The sequence below is a fragment of the Dacryopinax primogenitus genome (assembly GCF_000292625.1).
Source record: "Dacryopinax primogenitus strain DJM-731 SS1 chromosome Unknown DACRYscaffold_16, whole genome shotgun sequence".
In the NCBI taxonomy this organism is placed as follows: domain Eukaryota; kingdom Fungi; phylum Basidiomycota; class Dacrymycetes; order Dacrymycetales; family Dacrymycetaceae; genus Dacryopinax; species Dacryopinax primogenitus.
In genome coordinates, this window is record NW_024467213.1 from 595,807 (window position 1) to 617,001 (window position 21,195).

Sequence of the window (21,195 nt, forward strand, 5' to 3'; positions counted from 1 at the left end):
ATTATTATTATTATTATTATTATTATTATTATTATTATTATTATTATTATATATTATTATTATTATTATTATTATTATTATTATTATTATTATTATTATTATTATTATTATTATTATTATTATTATTATTATTATTATTATTATTATTATTATTATTATTATTATTATTATTATTGTTGTTGTTGTTGTTGTCACTGCTGCTGTTGCCATTGCTATTGAGATTATTCTGATTACTTGTTTGTTGGCAGAGCACAGTAGTGGGAAGGGAGTCATGGTAATGCTGGTGCACTTGACTGAAGAAAGAATGATTTATCACAACTGCACCCCATATGCAAAGGTTCAGGAGGGAGACAGGCAGGAGAACGGGGTGGGGGGGGTGGGAGGGAATGGTAGAGAATAACTCTTGAGATACTGGCCTACAATGAGTCAAAGTGTCATGCATGTTACTACAAGGATGTGAAGAAGAGCTAGACATCAGATGCTGGTTGGCTTTGAAGGACATAGCTCCTTCATTGACTGTCTCGGTATAAGTTCTTTGTATATATTTACACGCGATATGTGCAACTCTACTATCCATTCGGTGGGAGCACTGTCCGTCCACGTTTGTTATGCAAGTGAGAATCTTTATGCCCGGCCCAATGTCTTGATATCTGGAATGGGTAGTGAGGGACAGCCGGCTTGCAGGGGGGAAAGAAGAACCTTACAAGGCGAACTGTGATTCCACATGGCCCTTGCACTGAACTGAATGATGAGCAGTAGAAGGCAAATCGAACGGGCCTTGTCTGTGTCGAAAATGGGCGCCTCTTCCACTTGCCAGACCCCGGGAGCTATCGCACAATATGTGTTAAACAGGACATCGTACACCCAGCCCCACCACGGCTGAGATCTTGTCATGATGGCAAAGATGCTTGTTACCAGGCCAGCGGACCATAGATCGACGGCAGTCCAACCGTAAGGTCTGAGCTCAGTTGGAGTGGAAGGTTTCCAACCTTGAGGAGAGAGCATGGAGGCACTGGTAACCTGCCACAGGAATGAATGGAAGGCCAAAATAGGGTAAGTGATCCGGACTTGCCAGGAAGAAGCCACCATTAGCCAACAGGGTAGATGCAATGATCAAGGCGAGGGGAGATTGGGCTACTTCTGGCACGGGGTGTGAGAGTATTGGGATGAATGCCAGTGTTGTCAGGAGCCCAACGCGGGTGAAGGCATCCACGATAGACAGTGGCAGTTCGGCGGGAAGGCTTGGAGCAGGTGGGACCGGACAGCAATATGCAAAGACTTCGCCGAGCAGGAAAAGCAAAGGGTACACGGGTGAGAGGAGGAAAGAAGGCGTTTGGGCGAGGAGAGCACCTGACGGGGCCACGAGACAGCCGTCAACGTCAAGTGATGGGTACAGCACACCAAGTACATAGTCACTCACAAAGAATCGTTTCCCCACCCCACACTACTGTCCAGTTGGTCCAGATGTTCCGCACCAACTCGTTGTCGATCCCCGGTCTAGTCTTGCTTCCTGACGACCCCGAGAGGATACCACGAATCTGTCGCAATGCGACGCTCAGTCGAACTGCGCCGATTATGTCCAATGGCGGAACGCCTAGAACAGGCAATGGACGAGTGACGGCTTTATATACTGACGTCAACGTATCGAGGGACATGTTGCAGTTGTGCCCGCGACACAAGAGGAAGGAAGTTGATTGTCTTTCGGGAAATGGTGTTTGCGCGAGGATAGCGATTCTCATTATTTCGTTAGTCATCTCGAAACTCTCGTTGCGCACAAATACAAGATAACGAAAACAGACGGAAATTAAAGAGAAGAAGATGTATTCCTGGTATTAAAGAAACCATTCAGCCCAGATCGATGTTGCTCCCAATCAGTCCTCCATGGCCGCACCCTCTCCGTCACTCAAAGCACTTTCGTCGGCGCCCATTCGTTGCAAATGCTGCAGATTCTGCAATGCAAAGCGTCCTACACCCCTCTCCCTCTCTCTCCCTCTCACGCCGCTGACTTCATCATCCTCTTCTTCGAGCCCGCCAGACCTATCGGAAGGCGAAGTGTCCGGATTACGTCCATCCTGACCTCGCGTGGTATCCATCACGTTGTTCGGTGATCCTGGAAGCGGAGAGAGCCGTAATGTTGCTCCATCAACCTCTCCGGACAGCAGCTTAATGTGCTCAGGGGCAAGACCGCTTGCAAGCAGCAACTCAGCCATAGGGCCATCCGCTGACATATCCATGGCTTCACCAGGAGGTCGGTACTTCTTCAATTCATCCTCCAAATCACGATTCCGCTGGGCCTGGGCCTGCACTAGTTGTTGGAGATGCCTACTAAGTGATGAGCATAGGGCGATACACATTCCGGTTGTGACAGACACCTGCCTTATGTATTCAACGCTCTTACGCAGAATGATGCCTTTGTTGGCCTTCAAAGCAGGTGATTCCTTGCCATCTTCGTCAGCAAGAATGATACCGGTGCTCATGCCATTGCCTATCGAGAACATGTTCTCAACTTTTGCGGCTTCCCCTTCTTTGGTGGCTGGGTCCAGCATACCCTCTGGAAGGAGCGTTGCCAGCTCGCTGATCTTCTCATTGATGTTGTCACGCCGTCTGCGTTCCACCGCATTGTGCGATTCCCTCCGGCGCCGACGCTTCTCACTCAACATGGCCGCCCTCAAGAAAAGTGAGCCCAACTACGTAGATGAAAGAGGAGGGGATAACGCACTGTTTGTGCACCGTCTCTGGAGGTGCTGGGGTGTTATTGCTCAAAGCCATATTCTGACTGTTTGGCAGGCTCGCGCCGAACTGAGGGGCAAAGGACTGGGGATGCTGCGGCAGAGTGTAGCCATTATCTTGGCTCGGTAGGAACCAGCCACTCGGGGCAGTTGCTGGATGGCCGGGCAGGTTGAGCCCCAATGGCGACGATGGATGCGTCAATCCAATAACAGCCGCCGAGTTAGGGATGACGATCGCTTGAGGGCGCGTTCCAACAGAGGATGGAGGGGTGATCAGGGGCGGAGAAGGTGGCGAAGTGATCGAGTCGCGCTTTCGGCCGGTGCGAGAGCGAGAACCTGTGATAGCCGTTTTGGAAAGGCGCGAACGCGATCTTGAACGAGAGGGAGAGGGAGGCGAGTTCTTCTTTATTCCTGGAAAACTGACGTCGACGGGAGAGGCTATCGATGAGCCGGGAGTGTCAGGACGAGCGGCGTTAGAGTTGAGTTGAAGGTTGTTTGTGAGCAGGCGAGACATGCTGATGCCGGTAGAGGACGACAGGTAATCGTTGGAAGATGGGTCGTAATAGACCTCGCCGTTGTGTATAGAGGTGGTATCCATGGGGGTCATGTGCTGCCGTGAAATGAAGGAGTCACCGTAAGACCGGGCGACTGCCTCGAAGGAAGAAGGTGCCGCATGTATGTCCTGCTGGCTAGGAAAACGGAGGTCCATCGGGGGTGGGTCGTAGGAATGGGTGCTATCATTCGAACCTGATTCGAAGGGGTGAGTGACCTCGGACGGCTGAGCTGCGTTGTTCTCGGTGATCATGGACGCTAAGGTCTCGTCAAAGTCGATGGCGCCAGGATTGTCCTGGAACTTGTTTCTGAAAGCATCTGGGAACATGGTACCACCGAAGAAGTGTGAAGGGTCGAATGGTCCTGGTGAGGGAGGATTATTGGGTGAATTATTGGAGGGTGAATCGGGGTTGAATCCCTCCTGTTTGATGAAGGGAGTGAACATGGTGATGGTAGCCGTGATGAAAGTATCGCCGAGTGATAGCAAGACCTGTTTGGGGGGGTGGGAGTGATGGGCGTCAAAAGCGTAAAGGTGATGTGGGATGATGTTGAGGAGGAGCAAGAGCGTGAGGAACGGGAGGGGAGAGAGAGGCAAGCGTGGTGAGGCAAGAAGAGCCGAACGGAAATAATGACAAGATAGAGAGAGGGAGAAAGGGCCCCGGGGTGTCGGTGGGAAGGGGGGAACGAGACGGATGGATGTCTCGACGGAGGAGATGGGGGTGTCTCTGTCCTTCCCGGCTGAGTGGGTCCTTGCAAGCGGGGTCCTCTCCTCTTGGCCCTTTCGCTTCGGTCTAGCTCTTTCCTCTCTTTTTCTTCACCTCCCACACTTCCCTTTCGGCTGTTCTGGACCAACGATTGATGCGTCAACATAGATTATTCAGGGCAGCCCCCCTGGGGAGCGAGCTTGCGATTGGACGGCAACTAGGGGGAAAGGGCTGGAGGGGGCAGACACACTTACACTTCTCCTACCAAGTGTTTCGGAAGCATTTCACGGGTTACACAGGCTTGCACGCAGTCAAATCGTCGCTTCTCCTATCGCCCATCCTCGCCCCGGTGCGGGGCTCCACGGAGTAGCACTGCAGGGTAAGTAACAGACACCGCGGCGCTGTCATTCGTCAATTCATCCTACTCCCCCATGACACTTATTCATATCATTCTTCTCATCCTCCAATTCTCTAGCACGTCCATTCACTCTTATCTTTCCACACCTATTGGGCCATGAAGGTCACACATATCGATCGCTGACAAGCCCATCCCGATCAGACAAGCGCCTCTCTCACATCGCCTCAAGCCTCTAGATGTATGTATCACCTGTGCTTGAACCACCACTACACCCGCTAACTTCTCAAGGAATAACTGAACAACTGTAAGTTTTGTCGCTCCCAGCAGCGTTTAAGATGGTACTTATTGAATTCCCATAGGTCTCCACAATGCAATCGTGTCATGCTGGAAGGACTCGCAATGGATAGGCGCGGAGTGCAGTGGGAGCCAGGAGGTGGCAGGGTTATTGACTCAGGTGTGCAAAAAATCTGAAGTCAATTTGTCTGCTGTTTTACTAACTTGGACAAGTAGGCATCAGCCAGCAAGCCAACAATACACCAGCTCAATACGCCTCGGGTGTTGCTGCAGTTCCGGCCAACTTCAGGACTGATCCGCACCCCTGGCTCCGTGAGAGTCAGGAAGTCAGCATCCTGGAAGTGCTCCTGGAAATCGATGCGCTTCTTGAGATGAACGACATCAGAGAAGAGGCAACCTCCTCTGTTCTTAGGGCAGATTGCGATGGTTCGCGCGATGAACAGCAATAAATCGTTTTGCCATCTTCGAACTATCTGTTTCTCCTCTCTTTCTTGCAGGGTGATGACACTAACATGGACGCGCTGCCTTTCTATGAAGAACCACCTCCACCTTACGCATCTCCCCCTCCAACACCACCTCACTCTGATGCAATGTTTCTTCCAACCACCTTAATGCACTCGCCATCCCCTCACGTAGCTTCTACCTCAACAAACCACCCCGTCCCTGCCAGATCTTCCTTCAACAAACTACCTTGCACCTACCTCAACAAACCATTCCTCGCCTTTCTTCGCACCTCGGCCTCCTTCCATCTTCGAACAGAGGCTGGAGGCTGCCAAGGCGCGCCGCGCCGCTCTGGCTCAAGAATACCTTGCAAGGTCGCCCAACGTCAAGCCCAAAGTCACGATCAACAGTCACCTGGGCAGCTTCAAGGCCGCCGAGCATCGCATCAAGAGATGGACCCGCTCAGGTACATGACATCTTTATCGACTTGTCACTGCAAAATCCCTGGAACATTATTGGTTAGACGGTGTCAACATTGCGCAGTATTCGGTAGTACAATACAGCAGGATAAGCAATCAATAAATGCAGTCGATGAGGATGAGTGGGGCTGGCAGGGCCTTGCCAAACCTGATGAGATGCAGTATTAAGGCACAGACGCGGCTGTCGCCGACGCACCAAGTGGAAGTGAAGAATAAAACCACAGCGAAAGTGTCTAGCGTCTCATCGCCGGCGCTTCCCGCCAGACAGACTGCACGTGTGTGAACAACCCTCCAACACCACGGACCGAAGCAACGCAATCCTTCGGTCTGATACACCGAGGCCCGATCTTGCGATTCACCTCCTTTGTCGCATCTTTCAGGGACATGCAGCTCATTTTCTCAATTAGAGAATCTGTAGGATCCTCCTCCACCTTGACAACGCGGACCACTGCTTTGCCTTCTAGTACTGCGCGCACCTTCTCCGCGTCCAGAAGTGATGAAGCGGGTCCTGCCGGCTCGGAGAATGCCTCCCAGAAAGCAGCACCTAGTTTGGAAACAAGGGTCTGAGATGCCAATGTTGCAACGTAGAATGCCTGTCGCATCTCGGCGTCCGTCGCACCAGGACCAGGCGAGTATGGTGGAGTGGGCAATTGTGCCTTCTTGGTAACAGCCTTCTTCGAGGACTCGTCCCGTGCCTCCGCGTAGAAGAAGGCTGGGCGAAGGGAACTCGCGAGACTGGAGATGGTCGGATTTGTGTCCAGATTGTCTCGCTCGCGCTGAGCATCCACGGCACCAGCTTCTTTCGCCAGGCGAGACCATAAATGCATGCGGTACGTATCGATTGATTTGAGACTGAATGCATTCTCCTCTGCAAAGGAATCGAAGGAATTCGGTAATGGGTCCAATCCGCGTACGATAGTTGAAGGAGGTGGGGGTGAATTGAGGAGAGGATTGATGTTGAAGGACGAGGTTGGAGGCATTTTACCTGCGAGAGTGGCCGAAAGACTTCCGTTGGATGCGAGATCTGGAAGGAGAGTCGTATGAACAGAAGTGATCCCACCGTTCATGGAAGCGCCGCCCCAGAACATTGAGCTGGGGGTTATGTCCTTGTAGGGATTCACCATGGGCATTGGCGTGGGCGTCTGGCGAACGAGAACATTCTCCGACTGTGGAGCTGACAAAGGTTTGCTTGCAGCTGCGCGACCATCGAGTACGGCCGAGCGAAGTGTTGCGATCTCGTTCCGAAGTTCGCTATTTTCTCTCTTGTAGGAGGCCAATTCGTCACGGATGGCGGAGAGCATGCGATCCTTGTCCGACACAGTGCCCTCCAGTTGAGAAATATACTCTGTATAAATGTTAGACGTGGTGAATCACACATGGGCAGATAATACGGACGTTTACGGCGTTCACGGAACTTCTGAGCAGAACGCTTATTCCGCTCCTGACGCTTCGACTTAGGATCCAACTTCTTGTACTCCTCCAACGTCATCTCCTTCTTCTCCTTTTTCAGTTCCTTGCCTTTGCCGGAGGTGGCAACCTTCTTTTCGATGCCACCGGACGGCACACCCCTCCTAGACGCAGACAAACGGCTCTTAGAGCTTCTATTCTCTTCCTCTTCCTCTTCTTCCTCCTCATCACTCTCTTCCATATCTCCGAAGGAAGGGAGGTTTGGCGAGAGCATTTCTGCCGAAAACAGGTGAGGATCAATAGCAGGGACTGACCCCTGTGACTGGGCTGGTGACGGCATATGGTTGGGCCACCTACCACCGTGGTTATTGGTATGATTCACGTTTTGCAGCACACGGGGATCGAGACCGTCCAGCAACAGATTGCTATAGCCACCGTCTAAATCAGGAAAGCTGTACTTGGCGAGCACCTCGTCGAGCCACGGGAGATCCGGTGTATCGCTGCTGACTGGGTTGAACTGCGGGAGGGCGTTGCTGGGCGAGAACGTTGGTGTGATCAGCTGTTCAGAAGTACCCGAGCTCAGCTGAGGAGATGGTTCTGAGTGTATGATCTCGGGAACAGAGGGTTCAGAGCAAGCGTCGAAGTCGAAAAGGTTCTCGATAGGGGAGTCCACTGGCAGAGAAAGTGGGGAGATGGGGGTTTGCGACGCCATCGAGGGAACGTAGAAGGGTGTTTATGGAGGGATTAGAAAAAAGAGTTAACAGGGCCGAAGTGCTTGGGGGATTAAATGTGTTTGAGGACCAAGGTCTGGTGGTGGTAAGGGAAGAAGTGGTGCTGGGCGCAGGAAAGGCTGTACGGGGACGACGTGCTTTGGGCGACTGCGTGGTGCTCAGTCTGCATGCGCGGAGGCATCACCGCCGCATAGAGGAAGGGGAGACCCATGGCACAGCCTTTTTCTGGAAGCGTCCATGGCGCAGCTGCAGGACACGCCGTGTTTCTTCTTATCCCTCATTCTCTCTCTTTGCTTGCTAAATTAGTGTAAGACATCTAATACATTTTATCATTGAGCACGATCTTCTACCCATAATATGGCAGGTTGCGACTATCGAGAAGACGAAGCGACAAGACTTGACGAAAAAGACCAGCCAGAACGGAGTATTACCTAATCCAGGGGAGGGACGCGCAAGCCTTTGGCAACGCGGCAAAGGGGTGGCCGCGATAAGGCGGAACCAAATCCATCGGGTTTGGACGCCGCGGCCTTGGAAGAATCGACCAAATTGGCGCAGTTCAAGGGCCGGTCAGCGTCGCAAGCCTTCTGCCACATTTTGACCTGGCGGCCTCCAGACCTCTTGATGTCGGGTTCAACGCAAAGAAACGCCGATATGGAGTGTGAATGCCTGCAAGATATTTTCGGGATTCTATTGGTCTAACCATGCGTACAAATCCGAACAAAAACATGCACGAGCCATCCATTGTAGCCTGCCTGGTGTAGCAGATTGCCTATTCTTCTCCAGACAGTATGACCGTCACCTGCGAATCGAAGTGAGCTGGACCCTGATCGGGTTGAAAGACATATCGCGAACCACTGCCTTCCTCCGCTCTTCACACCCCAGCCAAAAATCTCGAACATGGCAGGGAGCATTTCGCTCGAGATCCAACCGATTCCAGCATAGACCACAACCTTCGTTATGACTGACAATTAGGTTAGATGTATGTCCACGAAGAAAGGCTGGCACACTTACCCGATGCATCATAGTGTTTCACTACGTTGAAGCGATCCGTACTGATTTCAACATCGTTGACAGGAGCAGGCCACTTTTCTCTACCATTCTGCGCCCCTCTCTGTTTTGCAATGCTTCCGCTGGCTATTGAGGCATGTAAACTGTGCTTGGGACCAGGCTCTGAAGTTGGGATATCGATGAGCGATGGTGTCAGGTGAAGGCCGTTTTCTTGGGGAACAGACGTATATTGGCTGACAGCAAATGTATCAATAGGACGCATTCATGTCGGTGGTAAAACTCACGTCGCTGGGGTATAGAATCTTCGGGTGGGCAGAGTGACCACGTGTGAGATTATACGATAGAAGGGCGGGAGCATAGCGAGGAGCACAGTTTTCATGACCAGTCGCCACAGAAAGATAGCAGCGATGCCGACTAGCATCTTGAGGAGTGCAAAGCCAAAGAATGTCAACCAGTCGTTCAGATTCGCCAATTGCCAACCAGGCGTAAGTGAATGGAAGAATCCGGATTCAGCGTCCAAACCCGCTTGAGACCCATGCCATCGGCCCAGGGTGGTACCCATAACCACAGAGACGAAAGCGATCGCATCCTCGAAACAGGGGCAATCATCCACAGGCTCAGGATGCTGATTGATGAGGAGCAACCCCATTAAGATGGTAATAGTTGGCACTGTACAAGCTTATGTTAACACCATTCGCTCCTGGGTTCGCTCCTGGGCTTACCAAGCGGCCCCTTTATTGCCATGAACTGTTCGATGCGATCCTGCCATGCCCATTGTATAGACCAAATCAGGGTGCCAATGAGACAACCAGCAATGCAGTCCGTGAAACTATGCATGGCACAGTAGAGCCGTCCATACACAATGCTGAAGATATAGAACGACAGTAATGCGGATGTGATTGCTAGACCCCAAGGTGGGAGAGAGAGGCAAAGCGTGAAGATGTACAAGGCGACGGAAAGGCTATTCGTCGAGTGGGTCGAAGGAAATCCATATTCCAGATGATGCGTCCCAATGGCTGATTTGTTTTCTCAGCACCTCTCCGAATCTGGGAAGGGAGACGTACTCAGTCGAGTCACCGGGGGAGTGTACGGTCGAGGAGAGCAGATAGAGTCTTTGACGAAAGTTGACGTATACACGCCAAACGAAAGAATCTGAACCAGTCTGGTCAAGAGAGGTCAATAACCTTGTCACATAGTTAGAGCTAAAGACTAACCCTCTTCCACATGTCGGGTACCCAAAAAAAAAGAATGCAGGCAAGACTGTCATAAAGAACGTATGCGTCCCCAATGTGGATGTGTAGACAAAGTAAGTATCGAGCCAAGGCCGGCGTACAACTCTCTACAGCACAATTCTTAGGATTTATTTTATGTCACATAACTGCATCGAGCTTACCTGCATGTTGGCTATACATTCGGATTCCCATCGCAAGGATTTCACAACCCAACGGCGAATAGCTGCTCTCCAGGGCGGCAAAGCGTTGTCGTAGACATAGTCCGGTTGTGTCCCTGGTTCCAAGATCACAGTGGTTGTCTTTTCTCCACCGGAAGAAGGAGAAGACGACCTGGATGACAGCAAGGATTGAGCATATGCAGGAGTAGGCACCTGTAATGTAGTCATAATGCGCTGCGGGTGGTCTTTGTGGGACTCCGTCGAGTTCCCCAAGGGTTTCTTTTCCTCGGATTGCGCATTCAATACAACGGGACCACCACCTATCGCCACCAGCTTCCACCTTCCTTCCCCTCACCATGCCCAGCGATCTCGATCCCTCCGATGATGAGGATGAAGACTACAAGCCCCCGTCCAATGCAGAAGGTGGCGTATACAAACGCCGCCTGTTATTTCTATTTACTCTTTGATGTTCCCAGGTTCTGAAAGCGAGGAGGAACCCACCGCCAAAAAGCCGCGACTGGAAAGCCCCATCGTGGAAGGAAGGGTGGTTGCAGAGCAGTACGTCCCTTGCCAGCTTTGCTAGTGGCACAGATTGATCATGAGAAGACAGCGACAGGAAATGTGGGAAGAGTTCCAGGCATCATTGGCCGACTCCTCACGTGCGACTGCGAAGGATATTGAAATGATTGAGATAGAGAAGCACTTCAAGTTCGCAGGCAAAGAGATCACGTACGCCCCAACTACATAGTCTGGTCTGTCTTGGCGTAATTACTGAATTGAATGAAGGGAGACAAAGGTGGTCGCCGCGAATTCGGACGAGGCAAAACAATGGCTTGCGAGCAAGACCAATGAAGGCATATCGAATACCAGCACAAACCATGCGCCCCTGGACTGCAATAGTCTCACCGTTGTAGAGGATGCTACTAAGTTTACACCTGCACATCCACGGCCCGGCCCACGCAGGCCTCGCGTCAACCTTCTGTCGTCCAAGCCAAAAAAGTTGACCATGCTTCAAAAGTCTGCTCTTGACTGGTCAACTCATTTGGCAGACACGGACAAGTTTGTCAAGGAAGAACTAGATGTCAATCGCCGCTCAGGTGGGTCATTAGCGAAACATGACTTCCTGGACAGGGTGGGTATACGGAGACAGGAGGAGGTTGAGAAGGAGCTCGGGAAGAAAAGACGCCGATGATCAGGTATATTCATTTGTGAATATCAGATCAACGATGCTGAGGTCATTGGCACAGGACTCCTGCATCAGTCAATCAAGCATTAATCAGTCTGGGGTGATACGCCAGATTCGAAGACACCCATCATCGCCGACGCTGCCTAGCATATCTGTATACCCGTCTCTTCGACACCACGCAACAGCATTCACGTCTGAAACACCATGACTGTTCTCTTGGGTGGTGATTAATCGCGCCTCTATTGGTTCCTGTGGTTGACGTGTCTGCTTCGATGTCAGCAACATGCACTGAAAATCTGAAGAGCATCCTTCCAACCATTTCCCAGACGTTGATTCTTCCGTCTCCTGCCCCGCTGGCTAGCCAACCCAACCCGCCTCTTCCTCTACCCCACGATACCGAGTAGATGCTGCGTTCATGAGTCCCGTTTAGGACCTTAATGGTATGCCATTCATCGTCATGTCGTTCCCATAAGCGGATCGTTAAATCATCTGATGAGGATGCGAGATAGTTCCCGCATGGGGAAAAGGACATGCACCAGACAGTCGAGGCATGATCTGTAAGCGTGGCGAATGGGTACCACTCGTCGTCCCGATCATCATGATAGAGTTTGATGGTGTCATCGTATGAGCTGGACGCTAAGATCTGTGACGTAGATTAATGTATGCTTTGAATCCTGCTGCAATTTGCGCACGTCTTCTTTCGGATGCCAAGCAACACATTTCACGTCTTGAGTATGTTCCATCAAGACACTACTGACTTCGTAGTCGTCCGGATATACTGCTTAGATATCAGCACGATCTTACCAGTAGCACATGGAATACTTACCTGAAAATACCCAAACCGTCTTGTCTCGGCTGCAAGTTGCAAGGTATTCCCCAGATCTGGAGAAGGCAACGCATTTGCACTCGCTTTCTGGGCCTTCAATTCTTGTGATGCTGTCCCAATCATCTCCAGTGCTTGGATCATCCTTATCCTCTTCAGCGGGTTGCTTCTCCCATAATATGACGGACGAATCAAAGCTCCCGGTAGCCAAAAGCTTCCCATCTGGAGACCATGCGATGGTGCGAACCGTTTTGGTGTGGCCAGTGGATATAGAGGTAGACAAAGTGAATTTCGGGTGCACCAAGCCAGTGTAAGAATATAATCGAACAGTCTTGTCGGTCGAGCATGAGGCAACGAGAGGCTCAACTGGATTCCACGCTAATTGCCATGCCTTGTCGGTGTGGCCTTAAATCGGGGGTAAATGCCAGGGCGGTCTGGGGGATCAACATGTACCACATACCATGAAGCTGAACAATTTGCTCAACGGATCCCATCAGACCTTTTTCCGAGCAGTCAATACTCCAAGAACAAGGGGTGGTCAATCAATGTCCGGCCGACAAAAGCCGTCTGACGAAAATCATTGATCGGTGGACCCTGACTGGTTACTTCATCTCAGTCGAGTCACAAAGGACCAGTATATCTTCCTGTTTCGAGCGAACGAGGGCTGTTTGATCTCTTCTAGTCTCGCTCGTAATGCCTATTCATGGACTTGCTCCTTCAACGCGACCCGTCTACCCGCCTCACTTTCATATCGAGGCCGTCATTCGTCCAAACATCCTAGACCTTCACCCGTATCGATGCGCACGAGATGACTATCAGTCTGGAATCCTGCTCGACGCAAATGAGAACGCACTTGGGCCTTCCATTCCGTCATCCTTGCTCGATAGAGAAGACGGCTATCTGGACCTCCATCGTTACCCGGACCCGGCCCAGAGTGCCATTAAAACGCGGATAGCCAACCTGCGGAAGCTGCCTGGCTCGGAATATATCTTTCTTGGCGTCGGGTCGGATGAAGTGCTGGATCTCCTTATGCGAGTTTGCTGCACTCCAGGAAAGGACAAGGTGCTGATCACTCCGCCGACCTATGGCATGTATTCTGTTTGCGGCCAGGTCAATGATGTGGCACTAGTGAAGGTCCCTCTTGTCGTAGAGGCAGGCGCCTTTCAACTTGATCTTCCAAAGGTGTGTCAGCAGTATATTCTATGCTCAGAGTATGTGGTAATGCTATCACCAGATGAAAAGAGCCCTGGAGAGTGATCCATTGATCAAGATGGTCTTCCTCTGTTCTCCGGGCAACCCAACGGGCACATTGATCCCCATTTCCGATATCAAAGAAGTTCTAGAGCTACCTTCATTCCATGGCATTGTAGTTGTGGATGAAGCTTACGTCGACTTCGCCGGGGATGGTACCAGTGCATGCGCTTTGGTCGAGAAGTACGCGAATCTGTGCGTTATGCAAACACTGAGCAAGAGCTTTGGACTGGCAGGCATTCGGTTTGTTCTTTTCTGCCTAAATTTGAATCATCTCTCATTTATGTCATACAGACTCGGTATTGCCCTTGCACAACCGCCCTTGATACAAGTATTATCTAATACCAAGGCACCTTATAATATATCTGCACCGTCGGCCCGCTTGGCGTTGTCAGCACTTTCAGAGGAAGCTCTTGCGCTGATGCGACAGAAAGTCGCCACGCTTATTGCTTCAAGGGCGCGGCTTCTGGAAGATTTGAAGGAATTGCAATCCTTGTCACTGGCACCTGCAATTGGTGGGAATCATGCCAATTTCCTCCTGGTGCCCGTGTTGAACCCAACAACGGGCAAACCGGACAGCCCTCGGGCACAGAAGATCTACAGTCGGATGGCGGAGAAGGAGGGTGTGGTTATTCGCTATCGAGGAAATGAGTACGGTTGCGAAGGCTGCCTGCGAATAACCGTAGGTTCAGAGGAGGAGAATAACGCGTTGATAGAAAGATTGAGGTTCACAATGACTAGTATCTGACATCTCCATAGATGGGGGGAGGGTGGACGGATATGATAATAATGTTTGAGATATAGATCTACAGCACCAAGTATAAACTAGAAAATGCATCAGGTAACGAGACAACTTATCCACAGGTGTGCCCACGCATCGCTATCTAATTGTACAATCTCTCATAGAAGCACAAGTATGCTTTCGCCTTCAAGACCTCATCAAATGAAACTAATTTCACTGTGGTATCGCTGATATAGCACCACTGCCGATCAGACTTCTTCGACCCCTCCTTTTCTTTGTCCTTTGATTCGACTTTATTGAACATGGTGACTTTCGAGGGTGGAAGCGCGGTGTAGGCGATGTAATGGCCGCCAAGCTACGGTGATCATGTCAACCAAGGAATTGCTAGAATAGATCGGACTACGTACCATGCTCCCAATGTGGACCACAACTCCATATAAGCGATACATAAGCGGTTCGTCTTCACGCCTGCGTGGAGCAGTTGGGCGGCCTCTGCCTGCTTTCAGGCCGTAGTCCTCCCGGCGTGGAGCTATGAAGGGACCCATATCAAGCATCTCCGGAAAGCTGATGAAATCCTCAATCTTCTTGAGATTACCGAAGAATGGGGTCGAAGACTTTGAAAGCTGCTCGAAACGCTTCAGATGCACGACCAAAATTGGAGGAGCAGACGCTATGAGATAACGCTTGAGAGCACGGCGATGGACGACTTGTTGGGATCGGGGAACTCGTGCCTTGCTCGGCTGCCGCGCAGGCTGTAACGGAGGTGTAGATGGACGTGAGCCGGGACGGGATCCCATTTCAGAAGGGGGACCGGAGGGCTCTACTTCCGATTCCACGTAATCACTATCGGACGTTACTCCGCTATCTATGTCCGACAGTGGACTGGGCCGACGCGGTCGACGACTGATATGTGCGGGTGCGGGTAGAAGGAAAGAGTTGCGAGTATACGTCTGGGGGGTAGGTGTAGAAGGATCAGTTGACGTACCATCCGATTCGTCTGCCGAGCACGTCGTAGTGACTTCAGGAATGCGAAAACCTCCAGGAAGCCCTGATGGTTCGGGGGTAGGGGTGATTTGTTCAACAGGGTTGCGAGTATGGGATGCCGGAAATGTTGAGGGAGAAGATACGACCGACGACGCTAGATCGTCTTCAGAGTCTGCCATGGAGATCGCCGATTGAGAAATGACGGAAGGCGGACGACTCGGAACACTGATAAGAGACAGGTCGCCAGAGTCCGCGCGCACTAAAGGGGGAGAGTGAACGGAAGTGAATGGCTCCTGCGGTGGGGAAGGCGGTGTCGCTGGGCGGCTCACCACGATCAAGTCGTTCTCGATTTCGTTGTCGACAACCGCTTCTTCTTCAACCTCGTCCTCGTCATCCTCGTCATCTTCATCATCTTCGTCCCTGTCTTCAGACTTCCGTTTGCTGCCATGGGTATTCTCGAGCTTCCAACACCGATGGCATGCAAAGGCATTGTCGCCTTCCAAGACTTCTACCGAGGTGAACTGGCGGAGACAGTCAACAAGACCATGCCCACTTCCTCCAAGCCTAAGCCAGGATGTCTGGGGATGCTGGCTCATCCCCGGCGGTAGGGGAATAGAAGGGGCCGTATCCGCCAGGATCCGTCCAATGTAAGCAGACTCATCATTGATTCTTCTTCTCGTGGGCGTTATTGTTGCCGTGGAGCCTTTGTTCCGTGAGTGGAGACGCTTCAGCGGGTTTGGACGCTTCGGGACACTCTCTCTGGACAGGCGATCGTCGTCTGTCAAATTCCCGCTGGCCGGAGGACGGAGTGAACGAGAGCGCTCGATGTCAGCCGCTTTGCGCACTTGCTCCCAGTCCGATTCTACTTCTCGCTCATCGCCTGTCTTCCCTTCTGCCTCCGACGGGCCAGCGCTCTTATCTTGCTCCGTGTCCGTTACATCCTTGTGGAATGACCTGCCTTTGCCCCATCTAATCGATAACCGTTTCGCCATTTTCTTGGGATCTTTGATTTCGAGCGCCGAACCGCCCAGCAAACCCGGCTGCGAATAAGGTCTCGGGGGGTTTACTGGAGTGGCTTCGACGTCAGACTCCGTGTTTCGCTCCTCTCCGTGATGCTCGAGGCCAGCAAGCACTTCTCTGGAATAATGATCCGGTGGCATGGAAAGAGGACGCCCTGCTCTGGCAGGAAGCCTGAAGAGCTGACTGATGTTCTTTAAGCGATCGCGCTGCCATCGGTGAGCTATCAACCCCACTGTCGAAATGTTTATGCCAACCTTTCTCAGTTTCTCATCGGACCGTATGGATAACGACAGATCTGTGAAATCCTCGTACGTGTGCGATACATGTTTGCACGTCTCGCACACTACCATGCTCGCGAGCGTTCCTCCAAACACTTGGTCGACGAAAGGCTTCAGCCTCTCTTCTTCCGGAATCGGCAGAGGCACCGACGGCACGTTGATGGCCAAATCATCCCTACGCAGCGGGGATGACTGGTGAGAATTTCGCTTCGCCTTCTTGTTTGGCTTTGGCGGCGGCGGTTGGCGCTTCTTAATTATCTGAGAGGAAATGAGATCACGCACTTCGAAACGCGGAGTGAATATTCACGTCGTACTCTTCCATATGCATAGCATCCAAAAGATGACAATAGAGCTCATGAGCGTCCTGTTGCCGGAACTGGGAGGCAATTAGTCGCAGATCATTGGTGGGAGTTGCTTATGATAACGCACGTCGAGATACTGCTCATACTTGTTGCCGAGCTGCTGCAACACGGTCCTGTGGCAAATAAGCAAGGCCACACTACGTGATGGGGGTAGAAAGAATTACCTGGGAACGAGTGACTGCCTGTCGCGCGCATCTCTTATCTTCCACGACTGCTCGAGAAGGTTGATGTACGCCATACTTATGGGCATGGCCTTTGTATCCGCGGTCGCAGCCTTATGCGCATCCGTCAATGCCGGGCTCTTGTCGGGTTGGAGTGTGGGGGGGATTGAGCCAGAAAGGGATTCAATCGTGGCTTCGAGGACGGAGCTTGCGATGAACTGTGTGATGCCGAGTGTCAGTTGTGTGAGACTGGAATGCATAGAACCCTACTGACGCATTGCATGACGGAATTGAAGAAGCATGTATTAGAAGTGTTTACGAGGCCTGGTGGTAGGAGGGGATCTTCCCTCAATTCCTTCTTGGTGGCCATGTTGGCCTTGTTGGAAAGGGAAGAGGGAAGAGGGGCGCCCTCGATGTATACGGTGAACGAACGGGATGGGGTAGCGTAAACCCGAATAGTACATAATCGCCGAACGCGGACCCTACTTACAGGCACGCCGGGAAGAGGCGGCCCTCCCTGATTGGTCCACATCCTGTCGGACTTTGCGGTTACTGCGCGGGGCTGTCACCTGCGCCGCATCTTGGACATAGCTCCTTTGACAAACACTACCGGGAATCTTACCCCAAACGTTGAATGTGGTCGACAATTGGATATGCCTTTTCGTATGTCCAGCAACAGCTGCAGTTTTTCTATTACGGTGACGACCGTCCGGTGGTCTTGGAAGAGGGTCGTGTGAGCACCTGCACCTGCACCATCTCCCAGCGAGGGCGACTGAACCATGCGCACAGAACATATGGCCCCCGCACCTCTATCTTCACGATATCGCCCTAGCACTCAATGACCGGCTTCCAGATGAGGAGAATCGAAGCCGGAAAGTTGCGTTTCTGGACTACGGTGCGTCTCTCTAGGCTCTGTAACCTCTTCACTGTCTGACACTCGCACAGGATCGTCTCATGTCGTATGTCTGAGCGGCTCAAATTCCGCCAATACGGTGCTCACCACTTCAGGTGGTTGTGGTTGAAACGGCACTCGGGAAAACCTACGTGGTGCGAATCACCTCTGCCGTTTTTGACGAGTTCCAGCAAAGACACCGATTTTGGCCGGAACAAAAAGAGAAATCCGAGGTATGGTTTTGGACAGCATGGACACCTCCATTTGGGGTTCACGTTGTCGAGTAGGTTGCATCCATGATTGCGTTACTAAAATGGACGGATCTCCCCGTACCTCGCGTGTACGCATTCGATGACGGCAAGGACAATCGCATCGGGGCAGCATGGACGCTGCAGGAATATGTACCCGTCTCCTCTCCTTCTCTAGCTCAACGCCTTACGCAATCCAGGTCACGGGACGTCCTCTCATTCAAATTGCGTCACAACTGTCTCCAGAAGCGACCCGCGATGCATTTAAACAGATCGCCAACTACATGCTCCAGCTGTTTGAGGTACAGGTACCCCTAATCGGCAGTCTAGAGATCAACGGCAGTTTGAACGGCATCCGAAATCTTTCTGAGAGCGACCTGGATATCCGAGTGGGTAGGATGGTGACGCTCAAGGGCCTACGGAACCCCCATCTCATCGATCCACCTAAAGATTTCGGCCCATTCGACGACATAAGGGAATGGCTGAAGTCTGTAGCTCAGGGCAGCATGAACTATCCGCGATTGGAGGAGGAACCTATCGATCAAACTTATATTGATCGCGTCAAGCAAATCATCGACGAGATACCGGAGAGCGTGCTCAACGGGCCGCTTGGTGTCAACGGGTTTTATTGTCGCGACATGTGGAGCCTGCACAACATCCTCGCACTAGTGGAAGACGGCAAGGTCGTCAAGCTACATTTTGTGGACTTTGAGGGTATGCAGTGTCTGCCTGCGTTTGTCAGGGCTCAAGCACCCTTCATACCCGATATCCCAGATGACTGGCTGAAGGTCTTGCATGATTTCTTGCTGGAGCATCCCGGCTTCAGGCACGCGCATGAGGAAGGCCTGAAGTATCGGCACCTGCTCAACTTGGCGGAGCGCGCATGGCTTCCCGATCCCGGAGACCAGAGGATAAAGGACTTCCTCGAAGGCGCCTTTGGGGATCAGGCACCGTTGTCAGGATAAACAAGGCATGGATCGATTGAGTTCACTGATGAGTTGGCAGTCGAATGTATGATATCTGCAGTTGGACCTCACGCACGTCTAGAACTGTGCCACATTGATGCCCTCACAGATACCTGCGTTGGTGACGGATTCGTGTGGCTAGCCCAGAGAATGCAGAATCCGTTGACTAACCCCTCCGCACCACTGAAAAAGTGGGCCGTGCTCACTTTCAGGCCCCACATGAGCACCAAGACTAAGCGCTCTAAGATTCTTGTTCGTTTGTTCGGCTGAGATGGTCTGTGCAATCCTGGGCCCCAGTGGCAAGCGCTCTTTATTTGGGACAGTCATAAGAAGAAGAAGATGATGATAAACCGAGTCGGAAAAGGGATGACACGTCAAAGTACGAATGGGGGGATTGGTTCCATGGGCCGTATCCTAATTGGGCTTGGCCTGCTGACGACTGGGCGCACATATAACCTGATTGTCTCGGAATCCTTGATCCCCCAACCATCCTCATACCACCACCTATCACCACCAACAAACGTCCCAAACGACTTCGATCAGCGCCTCAGAAATATCCACCATGACTTCAATGCCAGACCTCACGCATAGAAGGTCGCAGTCGGAATCTTGGCACCTTGAGGACGAGACCTTCCAAGGCAACCATCATACGGTCAATGGTGTTAAATACAAGTGCACGGTGACGCGTAAGCACTTCCCAAGATGCCAGTGATGTGTTCTCACCGTCCCCTAGATGGGCATTCGAAAGACAATAAGGTAGTCGTGTGGTGTGACAAGGTCTTGCGTAAAGGCTAACATGTCGTGGATAGCCTGGCGTGGGAGCCAACTGGAAGAGCTTCTGGGTCGAGGATCCTAAATGAGAGGAGGCTGCGGTCCAATGTTGCAGGAACGAGGAACCATGTTTTCGGTTGTAACTTTAGCTGCGTGGAAATTAAAGACGGCAAACGGGTATTGTTTGTTCATTATTGTCTGCTAGCATGACGAGTGTGACGTAACTCCTCCGAACTAAATTGCCATTGCCTGAAAATCTATTATTGACTCACCATGATGTTGGGCGTCTCCTTCTTCGCCTTTTTCTTCTTTCTTCGGGGTAGTGGTCGCTCCGATCGAGGTCGATATGGCGGAGGAAGACGAACTCAGATCCACACTCTCTTTATCCTTCACCTCGTGCCGTTTCTCCGCCGCCTTCGCCGCCTTGGCCTTACTCGTCGGATTGACGGGCTTGGCCATCGGGCGCCCAGCGCGCAACGAAAAGATCGTAATCCCCACAATGATAGCGATGACTTTTGCCTCAGCCTCGGAAAACCAGGGGTGTATGCGGCCCCTATAATCTTCCATGCCATTGATCCCGAGCAGGCGGAGGTTCAGTCCGGGGTGCGCCTCGCTCAGAAAAGCATATACCGCAACGACGACCGCGCCTGCCCAGAGGTCGAGCGTTGTCCATATGTCACCCTTCAGCACGGGCGGGGTGCGGAGAGTCCAATCGAGCTCTGCTAAGCCAAAGGTGGGGATGACGAGGGTTCCCCCACCCGAGGTGACAGCTCCCAGGACCAAAACTGTAAGGGGCGAGGTACGCAGCCCCACGCTTGGGTTCTTCTGCGCGAGCTGCATCATGCCTATCGCCCCTGATGTGCGGTAGAACCCGTCTAGGATGGCGAGGGGCTCGGCTGGGAGTTGGCAGAGGATGTCTGGGATGGGTCCGATCGAGAGCAAGCAGAAGGCACACACGTAGGTCAGGAAGTACTGTGCGTTGTACATCCATATTGGTGGTACGACGAGGAGGATGCAGGACATTGTCATCCCGCTCCCTGAAGGTGCATAAGTATGTTTACCACCAATGATAAAACAAGGATTCACAGGAAACGACCAAATACCCAAACAACCCTTGCAAGAACCCAAGCTTGCCCTGCGCGCCCGTTGCTTTCGTCGCCTGCGCCCAAGCAACATACGTCCTCACCGAGTGTACGATCGTGAATGCCGGTACGGGTACATATCCAGGGTAGAGAGGGACGGTCGAGTATTGCTGTATGATGCGCTCGAGCCGGATCAGGGCAGGGGCGGAGAGCCGTGCGGCGGCCATTTTTGTATACTGCACTGTGTTACCGCTTGTCCGGGTGGGTAATGGGCAGGCGACTCGTGTACCCTGAACGGAGGAGCAGGATGTGCTGGTTGGAAACAACAAGTGAGTGG

At 52.0% G+C, this 21,195-nt stretch overlaps 10 protein-coding genes across 10 annotated transcripts; 3 read left to right on the forward strand and 7 right to left on the reverse strand.

The window, feature by feature from the left end:
* Positions 1–527: 527 nt before the first annotated feature.
* On the reverse strand, positions 528–1,671 carry DACRYDRAFT_23921 (uncharacterized protein). Its single transcript, XM_040773463.1, has 4 exons — positions 1,421–1,671; positions 1,073–1,350; positions 705–1,020; positions 528–650 (listed from the first exon to the last, which is right to left on the reverse strand). Exons 1-4 carry the CDS (start codon positions 1,653–1,655, stop codon positions 625–627), a joined length of 855 nt encoding a protein of 284 aa, XP_040626266.1. The 5' UTR covers positions 1,656–1,671; the 3' UTR covers positions 528–624.
* Positions 1,672–1,871: 200 nt separating this feature from the next.
* DACRYDRAFT_101453 (HLH-domain-containing protein) lies at positions 1,872–3,782 on the reverse strand (the record flags this gene model as incomplete). Its single annotated transcript, XM_040767555.1, has 2 exons — positions 2,720–3,782; positions 1,872–2,667 (listed from the first exon to the last, which is right to left on the reverse strand). The coding sequence occupies exons 1-2, from the start codon at positions 3,724–3,726 to the stop codon at positions 1,872–1,874; spliced, it is 1,803 nt and encodes a 600-aa protein (XP_040626267.1). The 5' UTR covers positions 3,727–3,782.
* Positions 3,783–4,109: 327 nt separating this feature from the next.
* DACRYDRAFT_23923 (uncharacterized protein) lies at positions 4,110–5,190 on the forward strand. Its single transcript, XM_040773464.1, has 4 exons — positions 4,110–4,363; positions 4,545–4,647; positions 4,703–4,797; positions 4,854–5,190. The coding sequence occupies exons 2-4, from the start codon at positions 4,580–4,582 to the stop codon at positions 5,084–5,086; spliced, it is 396 nt and encodes a 131-aa protein (XP_040626268.1). The 5' UTR covers positions 4,110–4,363; positions 4,545–4,579; the 3' UTR covers positions 5,087–5,190.
* Positions 5,191–5,602: 412 nt separating this feature from the next.
* On the reverse strand, positions 5,603–7,747 carry DACRYDRAFT_23924 (uncharacterized protein). The gene is made up of 2 exons (XM_040773465.1): positions 6,953–7,747; positions 5,603–6,902 (listed from the first exon to the last, which is right to left on the reverse strand). Exons 1-2 carry the CDS (start codon positions 7,674–7,676, stop codon positions 5,791–5,793), a joined length of 1,836 nt encoding a protein of 611 aa, XP_040626269.1. The 5' UTR covers positions 7,677–7,747; the 3' UTR covers positions 5,603–5,790.
* A 643-nt stretch (positions 7,748–8,390) lies between these two features.
* DACRYDRAFT_56129 (acid phosphatase/Vanadium-dependent haloperoxidase) lies at positions 8,391–10,321 on the reverse strand (the record flags this gene model as incomplete). The annotated part of the gene is given in 7 exon segments (XM_040775357.1): positions 8,391–8,656; positions 8,707–8,936; positions 8,988–9,381; positions 9,393–9,719; positions 9,768–9,865; positions 9,918–10,042; positions 10,097–10,321. The coding sequence occupies 7 exon segments, from the start codon at positions 10,319–10,321 to the stop codon at positions 8,391–8,393; spliced, it is 1,665 nt and encodes a 554-aa protein (XP_040626270.1).
* Positions 10,322–10,459: 138 nt separating this feature from the next.
* On the reverse strand, positions 10,460–12,606 carry DACRYDRAFT_23926 (WD40 repeat-like protein). Its single transcript, XM_040773466.1, has 8 exons — positions 12,563–12,606; positions 12,106–12,507; positions 11,972–12,057; positions 11,596–11,922; positions 11,339–11,543; positions 10,880–11,287; positions 10,700–10,822; positions 10,460–10,651 (listed from the first exon to the last, which is right to left on the reverse strand). Exons 1-5 carry the CDS (start codon positions 12,594–12,596, stop codon positions 11,370–11,372), a joined length of 1,023 nt encoding a protein of 340 aa, XP_040626271.1. The 5' UTR covers positions 12,597–12,606; the 3' UTR covers positions 10,460–10,651; positions 10,700–10,822; positions 10,880–11,287; positions 11,339–11,369.
* Positions 12,607–12,737: 131 nt separating this feature from the next.
* Positions 12,738–15,043, forward strand: DACRYDRAFT_23927 (histidinol-phosphate aminotransferase). Its single transcript, XM_040773467.1, has 4 exons — positions 12,738–13,284; positions 13,337–13,596; positions 13,648–14,450; positions 14,503–15,043. Exons 1-3 carry the CDS (start codon positions 12,796–12,798, stop codon positions 14,099–14,101), a joined length of 1,203 nt encoding a protein of 400 aa, XP_040626272.1. The 5' UTR covers positions 12,738–12,795; the 3' UTR covers positions 14,102–14,450; positions 14,503–15,043.
* Positions 15,044–15,154: 111 nt separating this feature from the next.
* Positions 15,155–17,270, reverse strand: DACRYDRAFT_101458 (cysteine proteinase; the record flags this gene model as incomplete). Its single annotated transcript, XM_040767556.1, has 6 exons — positions 15,155–16,305; positions 16,354–16,635; positions 16,685–16,753; positions 16,807–16,852; positions 16,904–17,118; positions 17,175–17,270. Coding segments are annotated over 6 exons (1,857 nt in total), but the record flags the coding sequence as incomplete, so codon positions are not given.
* Positions 17,271–17,495: 225 nt separating this feature from the next.
* Positions 17,496–19,539, forward strand: DACRYDRAFT_96159 (uncharacterized protein). Its single transcript, XM_040777351.1, has 6 exons — positions 17,496–17,633; positions 17,690–17,799; positions 17,850–17,859; positions 17,909–18,025; positions 18,080–18,193; positions 18,241–19,539. The coding sequence occupies exons 1-6, from the start codon at positions 17,535–17,537 to the stop codon at positions 19,003–19,005; spliced, it is 1,215 nt and encodes a 404-aa protein (XP_040626274.1). The 5' UTR covers positions 17,496–17,534; the 3' UTR covers positions 19,006–19,539.
* A 471-nt stretch (positions 19,540–20,010) lies between these two features.
* Positions 20,011–21,085, reverse strand: DACRYDRAFT_101460 (uncharacterized protein; the record flags this gene model as incomplete). Its single annotated transcript, XM_040767557.1, has 2 exons — positions 20,011–20,813; positions 20,863–21,085. 2 exons carry the CDS (start codon positions 21,083–21,085, stop codon positions 20,011–20,013), a joined length of 1,026 nt encoding a protein of 341 aa, XP_040626275.1.
* Positions 21,086–21,195: the final 110 nt, after the last annotated feature.

Coding starts and splice junctions, on each gene's coding strand:
- DACRYDRAFT_23921 (XM_040773463.1), bottom strand. CDS start 1,655: ATGTCCCTCGATACGTTGACGTCAGTATATAAAGCCGTCACTCGTCCA. Junction 1,351..1,420: donor GGGTGGGGAAACGATTCTTT/GTGAGTGACTAT, acceptor TGGCCCCGTCAG/GTGCTCTCCTCGCCCAAACG. Junction 1,021..1,072: donor CTAATGGTGGCTTCTTCCTG/GCAAGTCCGGAT, acceptor TTCCTGTGGCAG/GTTACCAGTGCCTCCATGCT.
- DACRYDRAFT_23923 (XM_040773464.1), top strand. CDS start 4,580: ATGTATGTATCACCTGTGCTTGAACCACCACTACACCCGCTAACTTCT. Junction 4,648..4,702: donor CAAGGAATAACTGAACAACT/GTAAGTTTTGTC, acceptor GAATTCCCATAG/GTCTCCACAATGCAATCGTG. Junction 4,798..4,853: donor TGGCAGGGTTATTGACTCAG/GTGTGCAAAAAA, acceptor TTGGACAAGTAG/GCATCAGCCAGCAAGCCAAC.
- DACRYDRAFT_23924 (XM_040773465.1), bottom strand. CDS start 7,676: ATGGCGTCGCAAACCCCCATCTCCCCACTTTCTCTGCCAGTGGACTCC. Junction 6,903..6,952: donor GTTCCGTGAACGCCGTAAAC/GTCCGTATTATC, acceptor ACATTTATACAG/AGTATATTTCTCAACTGGAG.
- DACRYDRAFT_23926 (XM_040773466.1), bottom strand. CDS start 12,596: ATGGGATCCGTTGAGCAAATTGTTCAGCTTCATG. Junction 11,923..11,971: donor CTTGGCATCCGAAAGAAGAC/GTGCGCAAATTG, acceptor TCTACGTCACAG/ATCTTAGCGTCCAGCTCATA. Junction 11,544..11,595: donor GAATCAACGTCTGGGAAATG/GTTGGAAGGATG, acceptor ACATCGAAGCAG/ACACGTCAACCACAGGAACC.
- DACRYDRAFT_23927 (XM_040773467.1), top strand. CDS start 12,796: ATGCCTATTCATGGACTTGCTCCTTCAACGCGACCCGTCTACCCGCCT. Junction 13,285..13,336: donor TTCAACTTGATCTTCCAAAG/GTGTGTCAGCAG, acceptor TGCTATCACCAG/ATGAAAAGAGCCCTGGAGAG. Junction 13,597..13,647: donor TTTGGACTGGCAGGCATTCG/GTTTGTTCTTTT, acceptor TATGTCATACAG/ACTCGGTATTGCCCTTGCAC.
- DACRYDRAFT_96159 (XM_040777351.1), top strand. CDS start 17,535: ATGTGGTCGACAATTGGATATGCCTTTTCGTATGTCCAGCAACAGCTG. Junction 17,634..17,689: donor TGGTCTTGGAAGAGGGTCGT/GTGAGCACCTGC, acceptor CCATGCGCACAG/AACATATGGCCCCCGCACCT. Junction 18,026..18,079: donor AACAAAAAGAGAAATCCGAG/GTATGGTTTTGG, acceptor GTTGTCGAGTAG/GTTGCATCCATGATTGCGTT.